General features: G+C 44.4%; 1 protein-coding gene across 2 annotated transcripts in view; it reads right to left on the bottom strand.

Annotated features, from left to right (window-relative positions):
* The window catches only part of LOC126190781 (leucine-rich PPR motif-containing protein, mitochondrial-like), a 185,958-nt gene that overhangs the window by 45,081 nt on the left and 115,962 nt on the right, over positions 1-24,915 (bottom strand). For both annotated transcript variants that reach the window (XM_049931322.1, XM_049931323.1), the window contains exons 10-11: positions 22,894-23,070; positions 2,039-2,179 (exon numbers count right to left, since the gene is read on the bottom strand). In XM_049931322.1, the coding sequence (XP_049787279.1) occupies positions 2,039-2,179; positions 22,894-23,070 (318 nt within the window). The remainder of the gene's footprint in view (positions 1-2,038; positions 2,180-22,893; positions 23,071-24,915) is intronic.

The raw sequence follows: 24,915 nt of genomic DNA, 5'->3' as shown, positions 1-24,915 counted from the left end.
AGCTTTTGACAATGTTGACTGGAATACTCTCTTTCAAATTCTAAAGGTGGCAGGGGTAAAATACAGGGAGCGAAAGGCTATTTACAATTTGTACAGAAACCAGATGGCAGTTATAAGAGTCGAGGGACATGAAAGGGAAGCAGTGGTTGGGAAGGGAGTAAGACAGGGTTGTAGCCTCTCCCCGAGGTTATTCAATCTGTATATTGAGCAAGCAGTAAAGGAAACAAAAGAAAAATTTGGAGTAGGTATTAAAATCCATGGAGAAGAAATAAAAACTTTGAGGTTCGCCGATGACATTGTAATTCTGTCAGAGACAGCAATGGACTTGGAAGAGCAGTTGAACGGAATGGATGGTGTCTTGAAGGGAGGATATAATATGAACATCAACAAAAACAAAACGAGGATAATGGAATGTAGTCGAATTAAATCGGGTGATGTTGAGGGTATTAGATTAGGAAACGAGACACTTAAAGTAGTAAAGGAGTTTTGCTATTTGGGGAGAAAAATAACTGATGATGGTCGAAGTAGAGAGGATATAAAATGTAGACTGGCAATGGCAAGGAAAGCGTTTCTGAAGAAGAGAAATTTGTTAACGTCGAGTATAGATTTAAGTGTCAGGAAGTCATTTCTGAAAGTATTTGTATGGAGTGTAGCCATGTATGGAAGTGAAACATGGACCGTAAATAGTTTGGACAGGAAGAGAATAGAAGCTTTCGAAATGTGGTGCTACAGAAGAATGCTGAAGATTAGATGGGTAGATCACATAACTAATGAGGACGTATTGAATAGGATTGGGGAGAAGAGAAGTTTGTTGCACAACTTGACCAGAAGAAGGGATCGGTTGGTAGGACATGTTCTGAGGCATCAAGGGATCACCAATTTAGTATTGGAGGGCAGCGTGGAGGGTAAAAATCGTAGGGGGAGACCAAGAGATGAATATACTAAGCAGATTCAGAAGGATGTAGGTTGCAGTAGGTACTGGGAGATGAAGAAGCTTGCACAGGATAGAGTAGCATGGAGAGCTGCATCAAACCAGTCTCAGGACTGATGACCACAACAGCAACAACATAAACATGACACGATACGTATATTCTTCCGCGTTTGCTGTTGTCTCACTCTAGTTTCGTAGTTTATTAGGCAGACAGGATTTAAAAGAGATAGCAGCAAACACGAAAGAATACATGGCAAAATGTTTATATTCGTATTATTCTCATGGTGAAGAGAATAATGCATGTGATTCACATTTCATCAGGTTCCTATTAGCAACCATCTCTTCTCATAGGTAGGAAAAAATTCAGAACGTAGAATTGAAGATATTGACAAACATCCCAAACAGTCTTGCCAGTTGGATTTTCGTAGTACATTGAAATTCTGCTACATTCATAGATAAGCAATACGGAATTTGTATTTACTTCGTTGGATAATGTATGAAAATGCAGTGCTCGAAACTCGGGGCGGAGAAAAAAAGCTCGTCTTCCACCTTTTTTTTTAAATTTATTTACTGACGCAGAGGTTTTGGCGCCAGTATTTATCTTTGTGCCTACAAAGCATGCCTGTGTAGCGCTACACGTATTCGACGACAGAAGTTAGTTGTGGCGGCACCTATCGACATTTTTCAGAACTTCCGCTTGCTTTGCACTCAATTCTAAGCCGCAGGCAGTTTTTTGGATTACAAAAACCGGAAAAAAAGTGCGGCTTAGATTCGAGTAAATACGGTAACCACATTGGAGTCATGCTATGTCACATACAAGCTGCAGCAATACCCTCAAACCAAAACTTTTTGATCACCCCTTATAATATTAAACCTGCTTTAAAATATCAAGAGGGATGGCACACATTTTAAGATATGTTTTACAATTTTTAAAGCAAAGGCCTCATGCAATGCTTACAGACTGAATACCTGAAGAACATACAGCTAATAGACATATTTTAATGTTATAGAACAAGTCATATGAAGTATTTACAAAATGAGTTAATTTTTACTGTCATTGAAAGAATTCATAATAAACTAAAATAATTGAAATAACAGTCCACGTACCTTTTCAATCCTTGCAGCATTCTGACAATCACCTAGTTTACAATACATCTGCAACAGCCTTCGAAGCACACCACGAGTGTTCATACTTTTAGATTTCAGTTCCAGTAAGTGGCATTCTAGTTCCTCCAGAGTCATCTCTCTCTGTTGTGAGCATTACATCCAAGATTATATGGAGCATGCAAAATAATATGTACATAACAGTATAATTAATTATTCAGATCTTTAAGAGATAAATAAATCAATTACATTACAACAATACGAGAGAAGGAAAGTTGCTACTCACCATATAGTGGACACTCATGCAAGCGCAACTTGCACACACATCTGCTGTCTCAGAGAGCTGAAACTACACTGCAAGCAGCAGCATCAGTGTATGATGGGAGTGGCGACTGGGTGGGGGTAAGGAGGAGGCTGGGGCGAGGAGAGGGAGGGATAGTATGGTGGGAGTGGTGAAGGGGGACGGGGTAAGTAGCGGAAAGGAGAGAAATAAAAATAAAAATAGAAGAAATTAAAAGATTGGGTGTGGTAGTGAAATGATGGCTGTGTAGAGCTGGAATGGGAACAGGGAGGGGGCTGGATGGGTGAGGACAGTGACTAACGAAGGTTGAGGCCAGGAGGGTTACGGGAACATAGGATGTTTTGCAGGGAAAGTGCCCACCTGCGCAATTCAGAAAAGCTTGTGTTGGAGAGAAGGCTCCATATGGCACAGGCTGTGAAGCAGTCATTGAGATGAGGGTTATCATGTTTGGCAGCATGTTCAGCTACAGGTGGTCCACTTGTTTTTTGGCCACAGTTTGTCGGTGGCCGTTCATGTGGACAGACAGCTTGTTGGTTGTCACACCTAAATAGAATGCGGCACAGTGGTTGCAGCTTAGCTTGTAGATGACATGACTGGTTTCACAGGTACCCATGCCTTTGATGTGACAGGTAATGTTAGTGACTGGATTGGAGTAGGTGGTGTTAGGAGGATAGGAGGAGGTATGGGATAGGTCTTGCATCTAGGTCTATTACATGGGTATGAGCCATGAGGTAAGGGATTGGGAGCAGGGGTTGTGTAAGGATGGACGAGGATATTGTGTAGGTTTGGTGGATGGCAGAATACCACGATGAGAGGTAATAGTACTGCGGATTTGTCTGCAGGTAATGCATTCAAAGGAGAAATAAATACAGCTATGGGCACACAACCTCAACAACTTCTCCCCCATTTGCTTCACCTGGTCCTACTCAACCCAACAAGCCACCTTCCTAGATGTTGACCTCCACCTCAGAGATGGCTACATCAGTACCCCCGTCCCCATCGAACCTACAAACCACCAGCAATACCTCCACTTTGATAGCTGCCACCCATTTCATACTAAGAAGTCCCTTCTGTACAGCCTAGCCACCCATAGTCGTCGCATTTGCAGTGACAAGTAGTCCCTCTCTAAATATACCGAGGGTCTCACTGAAGCCTTCACTGACTCTAATTATCCTCCCATACTTGTACAAAAACAAATCTCCCATGCCTTATCTTTCCAGTCTCCCACCACCTCCCGAAGTCCAACAGTCCGGCCACAGAGGAGCGTTCCCCTCGTAACTCAGTACCGTCCGAGACTGGAGCAACTGAATTACATTCTCCGTCAGGGTTTCGATTACCTCTCATTGTGTCCTGAAATGAGAAATGTCCTTCCCACCCCTCCTACCGTAGTATTCCACCGTCCACCGAACCTACACAATATACTCGTCCATCCTTACACAACCCCTGCTCCCAATCCCTTACCTCATGGCTCATACCCATGTAATAGACCTAGATGCAAGACCTGTCCCATACATCCTCCTTAACACCACCTACTCCAGTCCAGTCACTAACATTACCTGTCACATCAAAGGCAAGGGTACCTGTGAAACCAGTCATGTGATCTACAAGCTAAGCTGCAACCACTGTGCTGCATTCTATGTAGGCATGACAACCAACAAGCTGTCTGTCTGCATGAACGGCCACCGACAAACTGTGGCCAAAAAACAAGTGGACCACCCTGTAGCTGAACATGCTGCCAAACATGATACCCTTCATCTCAATGACTGCTTCACAGCCTGTGCCATATGAATCGTTCCCACCAACACCAGCTTTTCTGAATTGTGCAGGTGGGAACTTTCCCTGCAATACATCCTATGTTCCCGTAGACCTCCTGGCCTCAACCTTTGTTATTCACTGTCCTCACCCATCCAGCCCCCTCCCTGTTCCCATTCCAGCACTACACAGCCATCATTTCACCACCACACCCAGTATTTTAATTTCTTTTATTTTTATTTCTCTCCTTTCCGCTACTTACCCTCTCCCCCATTCACCACCCCCACCATACTATCCCTCCCCCTCCCCGCCCTAGCCTCCTCCTTACCCCCACCCAGTCGCCACTCCCATCATGCAATGATGCTGCTGCTGCAGTGTAGTTTCAGCTCTCTGAGACAGCAGATGTGTGTGCAAGTTGCACTTGCATGAGTGTGTGTGTGTGTGTGTGTGTGTGTGTGTGTGTGTGTGTGTGTGTGTGTGTGTGTGTGTCTATTGCTGACAAAGGCCGTAATGGCTGAAAGGTATGGTTGTGTGAATCTTTTTATTGTGCCTATCGCAGCTCAGCATCTCCGCTATATGGTGAGTTGCAACTTTCCTTCTCTCGTATTCTTACATTCCACCCTGGATTTTCCATTGTTTGATTAACTACATTACATGTGCTTTTCTTCTGAAGATGGATTTTTCCCCAGTAAGCAATAAGATGTAATGTTGTTGTTGTTGCTGCTGCTGCTGTTGTTGTTGTTGTCGTCGTCATCTTCAGTCCAGAGATTGCTTTGAGCATCTCTCCATGCTACTCTATTCTGTGCAAGCCTCTTCATCTCCAAGTAACTACTGCAACCTACATCCTACTGAATCTGTTTAGTGCATTCATACCTTGGTCTCCCTCAACGATTTTTACCCTCTGGACTTCCCTCAAATACTAAACCGATGATCCCTTGATGCCTCAGAACGTGTCCTAACAACCAATTCTTTCTTCTGGTCAAGTTGTGCAACAAATTCCTCTTCTCCCCAGTTCTATTCAGTACCTCCTCATTAGTTACGTGCTCTACCCATCTAATCTTCAGCATTCTGTAGCACTAAATTTTGACATCTTCTATTCTCTTCTTGTCTAAATTATTTATTGTCCAAATTTCACTTCCGTACATGGCTACACTCCAGACAAACACTTTCACAAAGGACTTAATGACACTGAAATCTATATTTGATGTTAACAAATTTCCCTTCTTCAGAAACGCTTTCCTTGCCATTGCCAGTCACATTTTATATCCTCTCTACTTCAACCATCATCAGTTATTTTGCTCCTCAAATAGCAAAACTCATCTACTTGTTTAAGTGTCTTATTTCCTACTATAATTTCCTCAGTATCATCTGATTTAATCTGACTACATTCCATTATCCTCATTTTGCTTTTGTTGATGTTCATCTTATATCCTACTTCCAAGACACTGTCCACCCCGTTCAACTGCACTTCCAGGTCCTTTGCTGTCTCTGACAGAATTATAATGTCGTCGGCAAACCTCAAAGCTTTTATTTCTTCTCCATGGATTTTAATTCCTACTCCAAATTTTTCTTTTGTTTCCTTTACTGCTTGCTCGATATACAGATTAAATAACATTGGGGATAGGCTACAACCCTGTCTCACTCCCATATCAACCACTGCTTTCCTTTTGTGCCCCTCGACTCTTATAACTTCCATTGGTTTATGTACAAATTGTAAACAGCCTTTCACTCCCTGTATATTATCCCTGTCACCTTCAGAATTTGGAAGAGTATCCCAGTCAACATTGTCAAAAGCTTTCTCTATGTCTACATATGCTAGAAACCTAAGTTTGCCTTTTCTTAATCTATCATCTAAGATAAGTCATAGGCTCAGTATTGCCTCACGTGTTCCAACATTTCTGCGGAATCCAAACTGATGTTCCCCGAGGTCGGCTTTTACCAGTTTTTTATTTGTCTGTAAATATTGTGTATTAGTATTTTGCAGCTGTGACTTATTAAACTGATATTTTGGCAATTTTCACACCTGTCAACACTTGCTTTCCTTGGGATTGGAATTATTATATTCTTCTTGTAGTCTGAGGATATTTCGCTGTCTCATACATCTTGCTCACCAGCTGGATGAGTTTCGTCAGGGTTGCCTCTTGCCAGGCTATCAGTAGTTCTAATGGAATGTTGTCTACTCCCAGGGCTTTGTTTCGACTTAGGTCTTTCAGTGCTCTGTGAAACTCTTCACACAGTGCCATATCTCCCATTTCATCTTCATTTACATCCTCTTCGATTTCCATAATATTACCCTCAAGTACATCACCCTTGTATAGGCCCTCAATATAGTCCTTCCACCTTTCTGCCTTCCCTTCTTTTCTTCTCTTGATACCATACAAGTTGTTCTCTTTTCTCCAAAGGTCTCTGTAATTTTCCTGTAGGCAGTATCTATCTTATCCCGAGTGATATATGCATCTACATCCTTATATTTGTCCTGTAACCATCACTGCTTAGCCATTTTGCACTTCCTGTCGACCTCATTTTTGAGACATTTGTTTTCCTTTTTGCCTGCTTCACTGACTTCATTTTTATATTTTCTCCTTTCATATTTAAGTTCAGTATCTCTTCTGTTACCCAAGGATTTCTACTAGCCCTCATCTTTTTACCAACTTGATCCTCTGCTGCCTTCACTATTTCATCTCTCAAAGCTACCCATTCTTCTTCCATGTATTTCTTTCTCCCATTCTTGTCAATCATTCCCTAATGCTATTTCTGAAACTCTCTACAACCTCTGGTTCTTTCAGTTTATCCGTGTCCCATCTTCTTAAATTCCCACCTTTTTGCATTTTCTTCAGTTTTAATCTGCAGTTCACAACCAATAGATTGTGGTCGGAGTCCACATGTGCCCCTGGAAACGGCTTACAATTTAAAACCAGGTTCCTAAATGTCTGTCTTACCATTATATAATCTATCTCGCACCTTCTAGTGTATCCAGGTCTTTTCCACGTATTCAACCTTCTTTCATGATTCTTAAACCCAGTGTTAGCTATGATTAAGTTACGCTCTGAGCAAAATTCTACCAAGCAGCTTCCCCATTCCATATTCACCTACTACTTTTTCTTCTCTTCCTATTATCGAATCCCAGTCCTCAATGAGTATTAAAATTTCATCTCCCTTCAGTACCTGAATAATTTCTTTTATCTCGTCATACATTTCTTCAACCTCTTCGCCATCTGCGGACCTAGTTGTCATATAAAATTGTCCTATTGTGGTAGGTGTGGGCTTCGACCCTATCTTTGCTACAATAATGCATTTACTATGCTGTTTGTAGTAGCTTACACGCACTCCTATTTTTTTTATTCATTATTAAACCTACTCCTGTATTACCACTATTTGATTTTGTATTTATAACCCTGTATTCACCTGACCAGAAGTCTTGTTCTTCCTGCCACTAATTCCCACTATATCTAGTTGTAATGTATCCATTTCCCTTTTTGAATGTTCTAACCTACCAGCCCAATTAAGGGATCTGACATTCCAAGCTCTGATCCGCACTTGGTAACAGTAATTTATAATTTACTTATTCTCTTATGACATAGTGGGAATAGAACTAATTTTGTTGAATTTTGAAATGTTTTAAAAAGTAAAGCTACCTTCCAGTACTCGCACATGGTTAAAATACTGTGATAGTGTATGTACAGTGATTGGTTTGTGCAATCTCATTTGCGACTTATTTTAAGGCTAAATTTCTTAGCCTATTTTTGAATTTTTCTGTGGCATACTTTTTGGCTGAGACACAAATGAAAATAAAAGAGGAGAAGAGAGAACAAGAAACCTCCAGAGCAATTTAACCATGAGCTACCAAAACTGTCTGAGATGTTTCCAATATGGAATAGGACAGTAAACAGAATTTACAAGCAACTGTACTAGCTTAAGTCATTCTTATTTCTTTCACGAGTTTATTTCATAGTTATCAATGTGGCACCATTCATAACCATAATAATTATACTTATTGTGATAAGTATGAGTTCTTATATGCAAGGATATGGATCTATATTTTATTTCAATGAGACACTGGAAAGAGATGGGCTGAAAACAAGTAATAGAAGGAACAAAGGTATCTGTTCACCCCATCAGTTGAGGAGTTGACAGGCATGTAAACAATACTGAAAATGTTGCAAAGCTTTCATACAATGTCCTCCTTAGGAGTTACTGAATGCAAACACACACATTTTAACAAATGTATGTTTAAGTCATCCCAACTGACTGTACAGTCCTGGCACTAGTGCAGTGGGAGTGAGGAAACACAAGACAAGAAGGCGTAGAAGGAAGATTTGTTGACAGCTCTGAGGGAGAGGTAGTGCAGGAGTATGATAAGAATGTGCCACTGGTGAGCCGACCTCGGTACCAGGTGGGAGACACTCAAGTAGAGAGAATGTTGGATATGAGGGAAATATTGGGGGGGGGGGGGGGGGAGGGAGGTGGGGATGGGAGGAGGAGGTTAAATAGAAATCAGAGGAAGATGGAGAAGTGTAGCAGCCACTGTAAAATTAGTAGGGTGAAGCAGGACACATGGGGACAGGGATTCATATAAGTGTGGGTCACACTGGCAGAGATTAAGAGCCAGATGACTGCAGAAGCAAAGTACGTGCTGCAAGAAGAAATATTACCTGTGTAATTCAGAGAACCTGATATTAAAGGAGAGGGAGGGGTGGGATCCAGCTGGCACATGCTGAGAAGCAGCTACTGAAATGGAGGATGGTGTGTTCATCAGCATGACCTGCCACTGTGTAGTCAACTTTCATGTAGTTTGGTGCTGGTCATTCATTCAGGGAAATGGCTGATTAGTAATAAAGCCCATGTCATAGACTGTGCAGAAATTGCAGCAGGGTTGTCTTATGACACAAATGATTTACAGGAGGCCCTACCTCTTGACAAAGTAGGATACGTCAGTGACAGGACTGGAATAGGGTGCATGGAATAGGTCTTGGACCTAGGTATTCCACAAGTATATGACCTGTGCAGCAAGGGTTTGGGAATATGATTGGTTGGTTGATTTGGAAGAGGGAACCAAACAGTGAGATCCTCACCCCATGATCTACGATGGCAGAGGTCAAGGGAATAACTACACAAACAGTACAGTCCAGTGAAGGGGAAGGGATAACATGCAAACAGAAAGGGAAAAGGGATGTCAGGGCAGCAGGAAGAGGAAAGAACAGAAATGTTAGGTGGAGTGGGGCACCAGCACTGCCACTGTCCATACAAATTACCACAATTCAATGGGGACAACACCAAGGGAAGAAGACACAAGAAAAGAGGAAACAAAGTAGCACAACAGACCAGGCAAAATGTATGGAAAAGGTGGGGAGGAACTTGCCGGCATGGAGGCAAGGTCAAGGCCTCCGTAACACAGGACTACACTAACTAAGGGACACAAAATTCCAGAGGAAAATTCAAGGACTTATACCTGAGAGTACAAACCAGTTTTGCAAAGAAAATGAAGGACAGATGTAACAATGTGAGGGTTTTTTGGTAACATCCAAGACAAGGAAGGGGGGAGGACATATTTAGAGTGGAGGGCCATAAGGTGGGGGCAGTCCTGCAAAATGAGATCACCATGAGTGAGCCCCCACAACTGCAAAGGGAGATGGGGTGGGGGGGGGGGTGATGTGTGGGTGGGGACGATGTGTGGGTGGAGGAGTGGCTGATTGAAGAGTAAAAACCCATGGGTCAACCTAGTATAGCCAAATACGAAGATGCCAGAGGATGGTAGAGTCCTGTCGGGAGAGGCAGAGGGAGGAACACCACATGGTGGGAGTCTTCTCAATGGCAACAAGTTTATTAGATACAGGGCACCCTCCCAAGAGTCAGCCCATGACTGTGCAAAATGGGACCTCATGTAATGCCACAAATCCCCGCCCCCACCCGTTCATCCCCCCCCCCCCCCGCCCCCCCCGGGGAGGGATCATAGACAACGGGGGTAGGTAGACCCCCCCCTGCCCCCCAACCCTGCCAGATGGTCACCAAGAGCATTACCCAGGATACCTACGTGGCCAGGAACCCAAACGAAGTCAACCAAACAAGCAGCATCACCACAATCAGTGAGAAGGTCGTCGATGGCAGAGACCAATGGGTAGTGGGAAAAACACTGAGGAATAGTGTGAACACCACTCATTGAGTCCATATATAACAAAACTCAGGTGAGGGAGAACAATTTAATAAAACAAAGCGACCAATAAATGGCCATCAATTCTGCAACAAACATCTTACACGTGGCAGGCAAGAGATGGTGTTCCATGCTAATAGAAGACATGAAGGCATAGCCCACATGATCAGTGGATTTAGAGCCATCAGTGTAAAAAAACAATGGTGTCCTGCAACTCCAGTAAGAGTGTTCAGAACAAACAATGGAACACCACTGGAGCAATGGAGGTTTTCTGACACCAAGAGAGATCCATCCAAATCTGTGGCTGAGGAACAAACCGACAACGGGTACAGGGAGAGAGGGGGGGGGGGGGGGCGATGGTCGTGACAGAATGTGGAGATGGAAGTCATGACAGAGAGAAGTGAGGTGGATGCCAACTGGTAAACACACCTGAGGGCGGGCAGCGGGCAGGCAATGGCCCGAAGCCATGGGAAGAATAGAATAGGAGCAGTGAGCAGGGGAAGATGGCATAGGAAACTAGGAGCTGGGACCAATGAATCTAAAGGAGAGGGATCCCAGTGTCAACTAGAAGACTATTGATAGGGCTAGTGTGAAAGGCAGTGGTGACTAAACAGATATCACGAACCATGAACCGTGTTTGCACCTGTGTGGAAGGGGCAGGTAATCCATAAACTTGACAATCATAGTCCAGAAGAGACAGAACTAATACCCACAAAAGGCAGATAAGGGTCAAACAATCTGTGCCCCAAGAGGTGTTGGCAAGGAAGTGAAGAACATCGAGTTTACGAAAACAGACAACTTTCATATCACGGATATGACACTACCAACTATGCTTGCTGTCAAAAAGAAGCTGTGGCACCACGGTCAGCAATTGGGCATTGAGGTAGAGCTCCAGATCAGGATGGACTGTAGTATGACAATAGAAATGCACCACCACTGACTGAAGGAGAGAGAATTGAAAACCGTGCAAGTGTGTCCACGTGAAAGCGCACCGCATGGCACTCTGATGTTGTCTCCGAAGTGAGAGCCATCCCCAATACAGAAATCATCCTCATACAGGGTAGGGATGACCAAAGGTCCAATAGAGGCCATAAGTTCATTAATAATTATTAGAAAAAGAAGGAATACTATTCTCCTGGGTCCACAGAGAGCTGAGAACAGTGCCAACACAGACTCTGAACAACCGGTGGAACAAGAAGTGGCGAATAAAAATTGGGAGGGGGCCCTCAAGAGCGTGAGGAGGATGTGAAGCTGTCAAGCTGTGCCATGGGCCTTAAGAAGATCAAAGAAAACTGTGACAAGCTGATGGTGCTGAGGAAAGGCCTGCTGAATTGTGGTTGCCAATCTAAGCAGATGATTGATCAGAGATCACCTTCTGAAAGCTGCACTGGTAAGGGGATAAAAGGTCACGAGATTCAAGGACCCAATTGAGCCAATGAGCCATCATCTTTTCTAGTAACTCACAGGGGACACTGGTCCAGCTGATTGGCTGGTAACTATCAAGGAATGATGGATCCTTGGCAGGCTTCTCAGGAACCACAATGCTGTCTCTCCACTGAGAGAGGAAAATGCCTTGGAGCCAAACAGGGTTAAACACCTGGAGGAGATACTGTTACCAGGGAGGTCTGAGTTGAAGTAATTGGTTATGGTGGGATCAGGGCCAGAGGTTGAATCTTGGGAAGAAAGTGGGGCCAGAAGAAGCACCCATTCAGTAAAAGGTTCATTGTAGGATTCTGCCTGACAAGGGGCAAAACATAAGCAAGAAGCTTCAGCCTAGTGTTTCTGGAGAAGGAAGGTGCCTAGATAGGAAGCTGACACTGATTTTGTCACAAAATGGGTCATGAGGTGTTCTGCAAGAACTGATGGGTCTGCAGAGAGACCACCTGGAAGGGCAAGGTGCACAATGGAAGAGTGCCATTGAGAACCTTGGAGGGTGCGGAGTGTAGATCACATACGTGCCAAAGGGACAGAAGACCCTAGAGAGGAGACAAGGCATTCCCAACACAGTCGCTTGCTCTGTAATGGGCTTTGGTGCAAAGACATGACGGGCGGAGGAAGCATGGCACTTGAGATGTTGCATGGAACGATGATCGAGGATGGCAATGGCAATGCCTGTGCTCCACCATGGAACTGGCACACAGCAAACAGAGCCTGTCGAGCAGGGAACGACAATGCCAGCAGTTCAGATTTCTTATCGGACAGATCAAGGACAACTTCATCAATACAACTTGACAAAGAAGGGGAAACATGACCTGGGAGGTAGATAAAGGCCAATCAGCACCATGGGAAGCCCAGTAGGGTAACGTGGTCATTGGGAGGCAAGAAGGAAACTAGATAATCGACAGGAAGTAGTCACTGTCACAGAAGCCATAGTGTGGTGACCAGTGTAGGGAAGGAAGAAGGAAAGTGGAAGAGAGTGAAAGATGAATGGTAGAGAAAGTGCCACATGTGGCACTAAAATGAGTATGGGAACTGCCATTAAGAAGGAACAGGTTGTGGTCTGCAAGAAACTGCTCAATGAAGAGCCCCTGACTAGACGAGAAAGCACAGCCCTACAAAGGGTGATGGGAATTAAAATCCCCAAGGAGGAGGAAGAAAGGGGGGAGTTGCTGAAGGAGAGCAGTTAGAGCAGCAGATGCAGGTGGCCTGTCAGGAGGGAGATAGGAATTGCAAACTGTGACGGCTGAGTCCAAATGGACTGCTTCCAATGGGGTACGATTTGTGATCGATAAACTAACAATATCCATACAGACCAATGTGCAGACGCCACAAGAAGGACCAACTCAGGTCCAAAATAAAGCACGGAACCAACGAAGAGTTGGTGAGGGAGCATCAGAAAATGAGATTCCTGGAGGGCGACACAAGCTGCCGAGTAAAAGGCAATAAGGGATTGCAATTCTGGGAGGTGACTGTGGTGTCCATTACAGCTCCATTGAATAATCACAGAGCGGGTACCCAAATCGGATGTGAAAGGGCTGGAGCCAATTGCTCCAAGGATGACCATTTGTCAGCAATGATGACGGGGTGATGTCCAAAAATAAGATGACAGACTAAGGTTGTGATAGGGGAGATGGCATCTCTGGGGGCACCGGGAGGGCCTTGTCCTGAGACTTACGTTGTTTCTTCTTCTTCTTCTTCTTCTTCTTCTTCTTCTTCTTCTCTTTCATAGGTTGAAGAGAGCAGGGCACAAAAGGAGAGTGGGCTTCTGCAAGATCTGAAACTGAAACAGGGCAAGCAGCCTTGAGGGGCACAGACTGTATGTCCTGTGCCCGAGTTGTGGTAGCAGACCTCAGCCTGAGAGATGCCAGGGGTAGGGGCCCCAGGAGAGAGCCCCACCACTAGCAGGTGCCAAAGAAAGGGAGCACTTCTTCAGACAGAGAGGGGTAGTGCATCTGCATCTACATCTACATCCATAATCTGCAAGCCACCTGACAGTGTGTGGCGGAGGGTACCTTGAGTACCTCTATCAGTTCTCCCTTCTATTCCAGTCTCGAATTGTTCGTGGAAAGAAGGATTTTCGGTATGCCTCTGTGTGGACTCTTAATCTCTGATTTTATCCTCATGGTCTCTTTGCGAGATATACGTAGGAGGGAGCAATATATTGCTTGACTCCTCGGTGACGGTATGTTCTTGAAACTTCAACAAAAGCCCGTACCGAGCTACTGAGCGTCTCTCCTGCAGAGTCTTCCACAGGAGTTTATCTATCATCTCCGTAACGCTTTCGCGATTACTAAATGATCCTGTAATGAAGCGCGCTGCTCTCTGTTGGATCTTCTCTATCTCTTCTATCAACCCTATCTGGTACGGATCACACAATGCTGAGCAGTATTCAAGCAGTGGGCGAGCAAGCATACTGTAACCTACTTCCTTTGTTTTTGGATTGCATTTCCTTAAGATTCTTCCAATGAATCTCAGTCTGGCATCTGCTTTATCGACGATCAACTTTATACGATCATTCCATTTTAAATCACTCCTAATGTGTACTCCCAGATAATTTATGGAATTAACTGCTTCCAGTTGCTGACCTGCTATATTGTAGCTAAATGATAAGGGATCTTTCTTTCTATGTATTCACAGCACATTACACGTGTCTAAATTGAGATTCAATTTCCATTCCCTGCACCATGTGTCAATTCACTGCAGATCCTCCTAGATTTCAGTACAATTTTCCATTGTTACAACCTCTCGATATACCACAGCATCATCCGCAAAAAGCCTCAGTGAACTTACGATGTCATCCACAAGGTCATTTATGTATATTGTGAATAGCAACGGTCCTACGACATTCCCCAGTGGCACACCTGAAATCACTCTTACTTCGGAAGACTTCTCTCCATTGAGAATGACATGCTGCATTCTGTTATCTAGGAACCCTTCAATCCAATCACACAATTAGTCTGATAGTCCATATGCTCTTACTTTGTTCATTAAATGACTGTGGGGAACTGTATCGAACGCCTTGCGGAAGTCAAGAAACACGGCATCTACCTGGGAACCCGTGTCTATGGCCCTCTGGGTCTCGTGGATGAATAGCGCGAGCTGGGTTTCACATGATCGTCTTTTTCGAAACCCATGGTGATTCCTACAGAGTAGATTTCTAGTCTCCAGAAAAGTCACTATACTCTAACATAATACGTGTTCCAAAATTCTACGACTGATCGACATTAGAGATGTAAGTCTATAGTTCTGCGCATCTGTTTGACGTCCATTCTTGAAAACGGGGATGACCTGTGCCCTTTCCCAATCCTTTGGAACGCTACGCTTTTCTAGAGATCTACAGTACACCGCTGCAAGAAGGAGGGGCCAGTTCCTTCGCGTACTCTGTGTAAAATCGAACTGGTATCCAATCAGGTCCAGCGGCCTTTCCTCTTTTGATCAATTTTAATTGTTTCTCTATCCCTCTGTCGTCTATTTTGATATCTACCATTTTGTCATCTGTGCGACAATCTAGAGAAGGAATTACAGTGCAGTCTTCCTCTGTGAAACAGCTTTGGAAAAAGACATTTAGTATTTCGACCTTTAGTCTGTCATCCTCTGTTTCAGTACCATTTTGGTCACAGAGTGTCTGGGCATTTTGTTTTGGTCCACCTACCGCTTTGACATAAGACCAAAATTTCTTATGATTTCCTGCCAAGTCAGTACATAGAACTTTACTTTCAAATTCATTGAACGCCTCTCACATAGCCCTCCTCACACTACATTTCGCTTCATGTAATTTTTGTTTGTCCGCAAGGCTTTGGCTATGTTTATGTTTGCTGTGAAGTTCCCTTTGCTTCTGCAGCAGTTTTCTAACTCAGTTGTTGTACCATGGTGGCTCTTTGCCATCTCTTACAATCTTGCTTGGCACATACTCATCTAACGCATATTGTACAATGGTTTTGAACTTTGTCCACTGATCCTCAACACTATCTGTACTTGAGACAAAACTTTTGTGTTGAGCAGTCAGGTACTCTGAAATCTGCTTTTTGTCACTTTTGCTAAACAGAAAAATCTTTCTACCTTTTTTAATATTTCTATTTATGGCTGAAATCATTGATGCAGTAACCGCTATATGATCGCTGTTTCCCTGTTCTGCGTTAACTGTTTCAAATAGTTCGGGTCTGTTTGTCACCAGAAGGTCTAACATGTTATTGCCACGAGTCGGTACTGTGTTTAACTGCTCAAGGTAGTTTTCAGATAAAGCACTTAAAAAATTTTACTGGCTTCTTTGTCCCTGCCACCCGTTATGAGCATTTGAGTCTCCCAGTCTATATCTGGCAAATTAAAATCTCCACCCAGAACTATAACATGGGGAAATCTACTCGAAATATTTTCCAAATTATCCTTCAGGTGCTCAGCCACAACAGCTGCTGAGCCAGGGGGCCTATAGAGACATCCAATTACCATGTCTGAGCCTGCTTTAACTGTGCCTTCACCCAAATTATTTCACATTTCGGATCTCCGTCAATTCCTTCGATACTATTGCACTTCTTATCACTATAAACACGCCTCCCCCTTCACTGTCCAGCCTGTCTCTGTGGTATACTTTCCAATCTGAGTTTAGAATTTCATTACTGTTTACATCTGGTTTCAGCCAACTTTCTGTCCCTATTACTATGTGGGCACTGTGACTGTTTATTAATGAGAGCAGTTCTGGGACCTTTCTATAGATGCTCCTGCAGTTTACTATTAGCAGATTAATATTGTTATTCCCTGTTGCATTTTGCCTACTCCTACCTTGCCACGTCTCAGGAGGCGTCTTGTCGGGCCTAGGGAGGGAATTCTCCAACCTAAAAAACCTACATGTGCACTCCACCCTTACTCCGCTACGCCTGTAGCTGCTTCCTGCGTGTAGTGCATGCCTGACCTATTCAGGGGGACCCTACATTTCTCCACCCGATAGTGGAGGTCGAGAAATTTGCACCCCAGATCTCCGCAGAATCGTCTCAGCTTCTGGTTTAAGCCTTCTACTCGGCTCCAAACCAGAGGACAGCAATCTGTTCTGGGAACGATACTACAAATAGTTAGCTCAGATTCCACCCTGCGAGCGAAGCTTTCCGCCTTCATCAACTCCGCCAACCGCCTGTATGAAATGAGGATGACCTCTGAACCCAGACGGCAGGAGTCATTGGTGGAGGGTGGAGTGTGGGAACTGCAGGGGAGGGGGAGAAGAGAAGGGGACGGGACTGGGGTAAGGAAGAAGGAGAAGGGGGAAGGATATACAGAGGGAATAGTAGAAGTCATCGACACAGGATGCAGTCGGTCAAATTTCTGCTAAGCCTCAGTGTAAGATAAACGATCCAGGGGCTCATACTCTTTTATCTTCTTTTCTTTCTTACAAGCTTGGCAATCTGGTGAGCATGGAGAGTGACGGCCATGAAAAATTACACACACTGGTAGTGGAACACAAGGGCTGTTCTCATGGTGTGAGTGTCCGCAGTCACCACATACAGGGTCTGCCATACAACGGAAAGAAGTGCCCAAAACCCAAGCACACAAAGAACCTCATGGGTGGTGGGACATACGGCTTCAAGTCATACTGGTAACACATAACCTTGACCTGCTCTGCGAGGATGTCTCCTTCAAAAACCCAGAATTAAGGTGCCAGTATTGGTGTGATTGTCTTTACGGCCTTTCTGCACACACCAAACAAAGTGAAAGTCCCGTTATTCCAGACTGGCCCAGCGTTCCTCATCGGTTCGAAGGATAAGGCCCCTATGGAAAATGACACCCTGGACCATAGTCAGAGACTGGTAAGGTGAAATGGACACAAGGACATCATCAAGATGATCAAACGGATGAAGAGCTGCAGATTGGGTGGCAAAAGAAGTTCTGATCAACAGGGAACCCAACTGCATCTTACTGAGACACTCCACTTTGGCAAACTTGTCTTCAATATCTTCTACAAAAAATAATGGCTTTGTGGTGGTGAATGTATTCCTGCCATCCTACTACAGGCCAGGTGGGGAGTCTGGTGCGTCGCAAGGTACACCCCAGGTGTTACATGCTTCACCCACTGTCCCTGCTGTCGAGACATCTTCGCGGGTACCGGGCGTGGTTGGGCCACCCTCTCCCCAAGGGGAGTGGCGGGTTCAGCGGCGTTCGCGGCGCACGAGGCGGAAGGTCAATGTGGAGGCTGGCCGTGTGGCATCGCCCGCTCTGCCTGTGAGGGAACATGTGGCTGATCCTTCAGCAAGGTCCGAGCAGGCACACGGGGGGAGGGGTTTATTAGTTATTGGGAGCTCCAACGTTAGGCGGCTGATGGAGCCCCTTAGGGAAATAGCGAGAAGGTCGGGGAAGAAGGCCAGTGTTCACTCTGTCTGCTTGCCGGGGGGTCTCATCCGAGATGTGGAGGAGGCCCTACCGATAGGCGATAGAGAGCACTGGGTGCACCCGACTGCAAATTGTTGCTCATGTCGGCACCAATGACTCCTGACGTCTGGGTTCAGAGGTCATCCTCAGTTCGTACAGGCGGTTGGCGGAATTGGTGAAGGCGGAAAGCCTCGCTCGCGGGGTGGAATCAGAGCTAACTATTTGTAGTATCGTTCCCAGAACCGATCGCGGTCCTCTGGTTTGGAGCCGAGTGGAAGGCTTAAACCAGAGGCTCAGACGATTCTGCGGAGATCTGGGGTGCAAATTTCTCGACCTCCGCTATCGGGTGGAGAAATGTAGGGTCCCCCTGAATAGGTCAGGCGTGCACTACACGCCGGAAGCGGCTACAAGGGTAGCGGAGTACGTGTGGAGTGCACATGGGGGTTTTTTAGGTTAGAGAATCCCCTCCCTAGGCCCGACAAGACGCCTCCTGAGACGCGGCGAGATAGTAGGCAAAATGCAACAGGGAATAACAATATTAATGTGCTAATAGTAAACTGCAGGAGCGTCTATAGAAAGGTCCCAGAACTGCTCTCATTAATAAACGATCACAACGCCCATATAGTACTAGGGACAGAAAGTTGGCTGAAACCAGACGTAAACAGTAACGAAATCCTAAACTCAGATTGGAATGTATACCGCAGAGACAGGCTGAACAGTGAAGGGGGAGGCGTGTTTATAGCGGTAAGAAGTGCAATAGTATCGAACGAAATTGACGGAGATCCGAAATGTGAAATGATTTGGGTGAAGGTCGTGGTTAAAGCAGGCTCAGACATGGTAATTGGATGTCTCTATAGGCCCCCTGGCTCAGCAGCTGTTGTGGCTGAGCACCTGAAGGACAATTTGGAAAATATTTCGAGTAGATTTCCCCACCATGTTATAGTTCTGGGTGGAGATTTTAATTTGCCGGATATAGACTGGGAGACTCAGACGTTCATAACGGGTGGCAGGGACAAAGAATCCAGTGAAATTTTTTTAAGTGCTTTATCTGAAAACTACCTTGAGCAGTTAAACAGAGAACCAACTCGTGGCGATAACATATTAGACCTTCTGGTGACAAACAGACCCGAACTATTTGAAAAAGTTAACGCAGAACAGGGAATCAGTGATCATAAAGCGGTTACGGCATCGATGATTTCAGCCGTAAATAGGAATATTAAAAAGGGTAGGAAGATTTTTCTGTTTAGAAAAAGTGACAAAAAGCAGATTTCAGAGTACCTGTTGGCTCAACACAAAAGTTTTGTCTCAAGTACTGATAGTGTTGAGGATCAGTGGACAAAGTTCAAAACCATCGTACAATATGCGTTAGATGTGCCAAGCAAGATCGTAAGAGATGGAAAAGAGCCACCGTGGTTCAACAACCGAGTTAGAAAACTGCTGCGGAAGCAAAGGGAACTTCACAGCAAACATAAACATAGCCAAAGCCTTGCAGACAAACAAAAATTACGCGAAGCGAAATGTAGTGTGAAGAGAGCTATGCGAGAGGCGTTCAATAAATTCGAAAGTAAAGTTCTATGTACTGACTTGGCAGAAAATCCTAAGAAATTTTGGTCTTATGTCAAAACGATAGGTGGACCAAAACAAAATGTCCAGACACTCTGTGACCAAAATGGTACTGAAACAGAGGATGACAGACTAAAGGCCGAGATACTAAATGTCTTTTTCCAAAGTTGTTTCACAGAGGAAGATTGCACTGTAGTTCCTTCTCTAGATTGTCGCACAGATGACAAAATGGTAGATATCGAAATAGACAACAGAGGGATAGAGAAACAATTAAAATCGCTCAAAAGAGGAAAGGCCTCTGGACCTGATTGGATACCAGTTCAATTTTACACAGAGTACGCGAAGGAACTTGCCCCCCTTCTTGCAGCGGTGTACCGTAGGTCTCTAGAAGAGCGAAGCGTTCCAAAGGATTGGAAAAGGGCACAGGTCATCCCCGTTTTCAAGAAGGGACGTCGAACAGATGTGCATAACTATAGACCTATATCTCTAACGCGATCAGTTGTAGAATTTTGGAACACGTATTGTGTTCGAGTATAATGACTTTTCTGGAGACTAGAAATCTACTCTGTAGGAATCAGCATGGGTTTCGAAAAAGACGGTCATGTGAAACCCAGCTCGCGCTATTCGTCCACGAGACTCAGAGGGCCATAGACACGGGTTCACAGGTAGATGCCGTGTTTCTTGACTTCCGCAAGGCGTTCGATACAGTTCCCCACAGTCGTTTATTGAACAAAGTAAGAGCATATGGACTATCAGACCAATTGTGTGATTGGATTGAGGAGTTCCTAGATAACAGGACGCAGCATGTTATTCTCAATGGAGAGAAGTCTTCCGAAGTAAGAGTGATTTCAGGTGTGCCGCAGGGGAGTGTCATAGGACCGTTGCTGTTCACAATATACATAAATGACCTGGTGGATGACATCGGAAGTTCACTGAGGCTTTTTGCAGATGATGCTGTGGTGTATCGAGAGATTGTAACAATGGAAAATTGTACTGAAATGCAGGAGGATCTGCAGCGAATTGACGCATGGTGCAGGGAATGGCAACTGAATCTCAATGTAGACAAGTGTAGTGTGCTGCGGATACACAGAAAGATAGATCCTTTATCATTTAGCTACAAAATAGCAGGTCAGCAACTGGAAGCAGTTAATACCATAAATTATCTGGGAGTACGCATTAGGAGTGATTTAAAATGGAATGATCATATAATGTTGATTGTCGGTAAAGCAGATGCCAGACTGAGATTCATTGGAAGAATCCTAAGGAAATGCAATCCGAAAACAAAGGAAGTAGGTGATGATGATGATGATGATGTTTGGTTTGTGGGGCACTCAACAGCGTGGTTATCAGCGCCCGTACAATGTCTCAACCTTTTGCTCAGTCCAATTTCGCCACTTTCCTGGATGATGATGAAATGATGAGGACAACACAAACACCCAGTCATCTCGAGGCAGGTGAAAATCCCTGACCCCGCCGAGAATCGAACCCGGGACCCCGTGCTCGGGAAGCGAGAACGCAACCGCGAGACCACGAGCGGCGGACAAAGGAAGTAGGTTACAGTACGCTTGTTCGCCCACTGCTTGAATACTGCTCAGCAGTGTGGGATCCGTACCAGATAGGGTTGATACAAGACATAGAGAAGATCCAACGGAGAGCAGCGCGCTTCGTTACAGGATCATTTAGTAATTGCGAAAGCGTTACGGAGATGATAGATAAACTCCAGTGGAAGACTCTGCAGGAGAGACGCTCAGTAGCTCGGTACGGGCTTTTGTCAAAGTTTCGAGAACATACCTTCACCGAAGAGTCAAGCAGTATATTGCTCCCTCCTACGTATATCTCGCGAAGAGACCATGAGGATAAAATCAGAGAGATTAGAGCCCACACAGAGGCATACAGACAATCCTTCTTTCCACGAACAATACGAGACTGGAATAGAAGGGAGAACCGATAGAGGTACTGAAGGTACCCTCCGCCACACACCGTCAGGTGGCTTGCGGAGTATGGATGTAGATGTAGATGTAGATGTAGATGTAGATGTAGCAAGGAAAGCCCCAAGTTAGCAAGCCTGGCCCTCCTCTCTGGGTGTAGCCATGGAAGTGGAGGACGCAGGATCATAAGAAGCAGCAGTCAATGATCTGTTATCAATCAAACAGATGGCCGTATGAGAATGATCAGATTTTTGGAGCTTGATATGCTTCATGCAAAACGCATCTGCCTTGATACCACCTACACTGATCAGAGGCTATCCCCATGGGCGCCACCCAGTCACAGCAAGGACCATCTGGCATGGTGGCCACAGCTGGGAGTTCTGATACTCCGAAATGACAAGCAACCACTCCTAGGCATCCATGGGAGGCAACAGCCCAGGTATCAGAAGTGTGATCCCTGTGCTGTCATGGGGCTCATCAGATGAGTATGAAGCAGTCCCACTACACAGACTGGCTACGCATGCTGGTGACCTTGCAGGGCAGAGGGGGCTACAGCAGAGAAGGAAGAGAGGAAATAAAGGGGGGGGGGGGGGGGGGAACCTACAGCATAGACGTTAGGAGGGAGTTCTTCCCCAAATGGCTCATTGAAAAAAGACATAAGTAAGAACACAGAGAGGGGAAGGAGGGGGCACAGGGCAGGACTGAGGGCAGGGAGGCAGAGACACAGGGAAGGAAATGCATCCAGGGAAGGAAGAATGGGCTGCAGTAGCTCGGGGCCCATGTGTGCCACGCACGAACTCCCGAAAAAACTGTGAGCCTCCTCGTGTGAAAAAGGGAGGTGGGGGGGTGGAATGGGGGGTTGGAATATGAGAAACTGGCAAGGGAGATCTGTTTGTAGACTGGTTTGGAGTGCGATACCTGTCCATAATGAGAAAGGATTTGCTGGTCACAACAGATGTGCTGCCCACATGAGATCAGTCTGTATGGGAAAGACTTTTTAGTGTGGAATGGATGATAACTACAAAAACTAAATCCATCACAGACAAAAATTCTGTCTAATAATTTTTTATGTTGTCAGGTGGATTTTCTTTTAGATATAGTGTTAAAATTTATCTAATTTCAGCTACAGAAAAGAACAAGTAAGTTACATATAAATGGAATACAAACATAGAAAAGTACAAATAAATTAAGAGCAAACACACATTTCTTTGATTTATCGGGAAAATGAAATAATGGCTCTAGCATTATTCAAAGTATATACTAACAAATATAATGCTTCACATATGATTAGCCTTGAGGAATTTAAAAAGAAAATATGTTCAAGTTCAAATTATTTTGATAATCAACATCAATATAATAGAATAAATGAACATACCGGATGCAACATATGACTGTTTGATTCTTTTGATGGATCTGTATCACTTCTCACCAACTGATAAATAATGTTTCTGTTTATTTTCAAGTCATGTAAATCTCTTGTGTGGCGTTGCAGCTGATAATATATTGCATCTGCTGCTGCACTGGAAATAAATATACTTTCTTCCTTGAAAGCCTGAAAGGTGAGAGAAAAAGGAATGATAACATAACAAGGTCGTAACAGTCTGCAAGATTAATATAACATATACTTGCACAGGATATCTTCCTGCTTTATATGTCCTGCAGAGACATACACTCTTAAGAGCTTCCCTCCTTATATGCCAACATAGACTCTTTATGCTCTTATAACAAATCACTGAGATAATCATTCTCTTAAGAACCTGTCTCCCTCAGAAACACCAACAATATTCTTGATTCTCTCCACCAAATTTCACACAGATCCTATAAATAATTGCTGCTGCAACAGTTCATCTCCATAAAGACAATAATAAAGCGTGCTGGTGGGGGGGGGGGGGGGGATGGAAAATCAAAGATGTGAATGATTGTGCATGCCTCTCAATTCATACCTTTGCCCTGGAATACATACCCCCAAGGTAAAACACTGATCTAAATAATTGTCTGTCACATAGCTAGGTGTCTGCTCTTTTCAACTGGTATCCCTTCATTGGTTCATTGCAGTAATTCTTGTCTATAATGTAGCAAATATATTGACCTGCTTCTATAGCACAATGTGTGAGGACATATGCAGACTGGACCATCAACCCACAAGGATTATGTAGGAATTGCATATTCAAATGTCTGTGAAGGTAGAACTATATGGAGTCTCTAATCAGGGATGTTACAGTGCATCTTACCTCTGACTTGAAAGTGAGAAACCACATACTGCAGGAAGCAGATCCTTCTCTGAGAAAAATAAAGTGAATAGGTCAAGTCTATGAAACTGCCAATGCAGCCTAGATTTGATTTATGATGGAAAATAATGCCACACTACCTCTGGCAGGGAACCCATCTGATCCATGGAGCAGCAGAGCCATGACCTAGGTCCAAACATTGATTCCTGATTACCACCCATGCATTGTGTCTCCCCACTGGTGCACAACACCCACAGATGCCGCAAAAAGGGACACTAGCAAGTGCTAAGGTGTGGCAGTTCCAATGCAAATATGTCCCAACCTGTGGAACTGAACCAACTGCACAGTTGTCAGAATGGAAACCAGCATAAAAATGTACTTTGATGCATTTATGGCCCATGTTTTTGCGCAGCACTGCTTCTGTGTCCTTGCTAAACCAATCTACTTATTTATGTTTGGGGTTACCAGCCTTGCAGGCAACCAAGACACTGGGCCTATGCATGTCATCATGTGGCCATGCTAGGAAAGTAGGTTTTACTAACTTACAACCAAGTTTTGTGTTGTGTGTGTGTGTGTGTGTGTGTGTGTGTGTGTGTGTGTGTGTGTGTGTGTGTGTGTTTGGAACTGACTAGTGCAGAACTGCAAGATTATCAGCGCCCTTACAAATGTTAAAAGAAACTAATATGAATAAAATGGCTAAGTGGCTAAGAATTTATCAAGCAATAAGGAGTAAATCTACAAAATATCACAAAATCTTAAGAACAGATATGTTGACAAATCTGCTGCTGCCCTCTTGCCTGAAAATAAAATGCAATCTAATAATATGTGATGCACAGTGATCTGTATACCAGAAGCACCACACATTGAAGGATCCTCTTGCTGGAGCAAGCAGAAGCCATGCATCATAGGGCTGTGGCCTATACAAAGACAAATAACAAGTACCTCATCCGCCAAACTGGTTGGATTGAGGTACCCCGTGGCCATGTTAATGGACTTTACTAGACACAGCTTATTGTCCATTACTTCCAGCCACTCATCCTCCCATAAATGCATGGGTCTGTATCTCAACAGCGACACAATAGCATGCAGGGGGATGGCACACCAAACTAATTGAGGACTGCGACATGCCTCCTTGGCTGCTACATCCATCCTTTTATTTCCCTCGATAT

Source organism: Schistocerca cancellata, chromosome 6 (assembly GCF_023864275.1).
Source record: "Schistocerca cancellata isolate TAMUIC-IGC-003103 chromosome 6, iqSchCanc2.1, whole genome shotgun sequence".
NCBI lineage: Eukaryota > Metazoa > Arthropoda > Insecta > Orthoptera > Acrididae > Schistocerca > Schistocerca cancellata.
The sequence above is the reverse complement of the archived record's forward strand: the minus strand, read 5'-3'. Positions and strand labels throughout refer to the sequence as shown.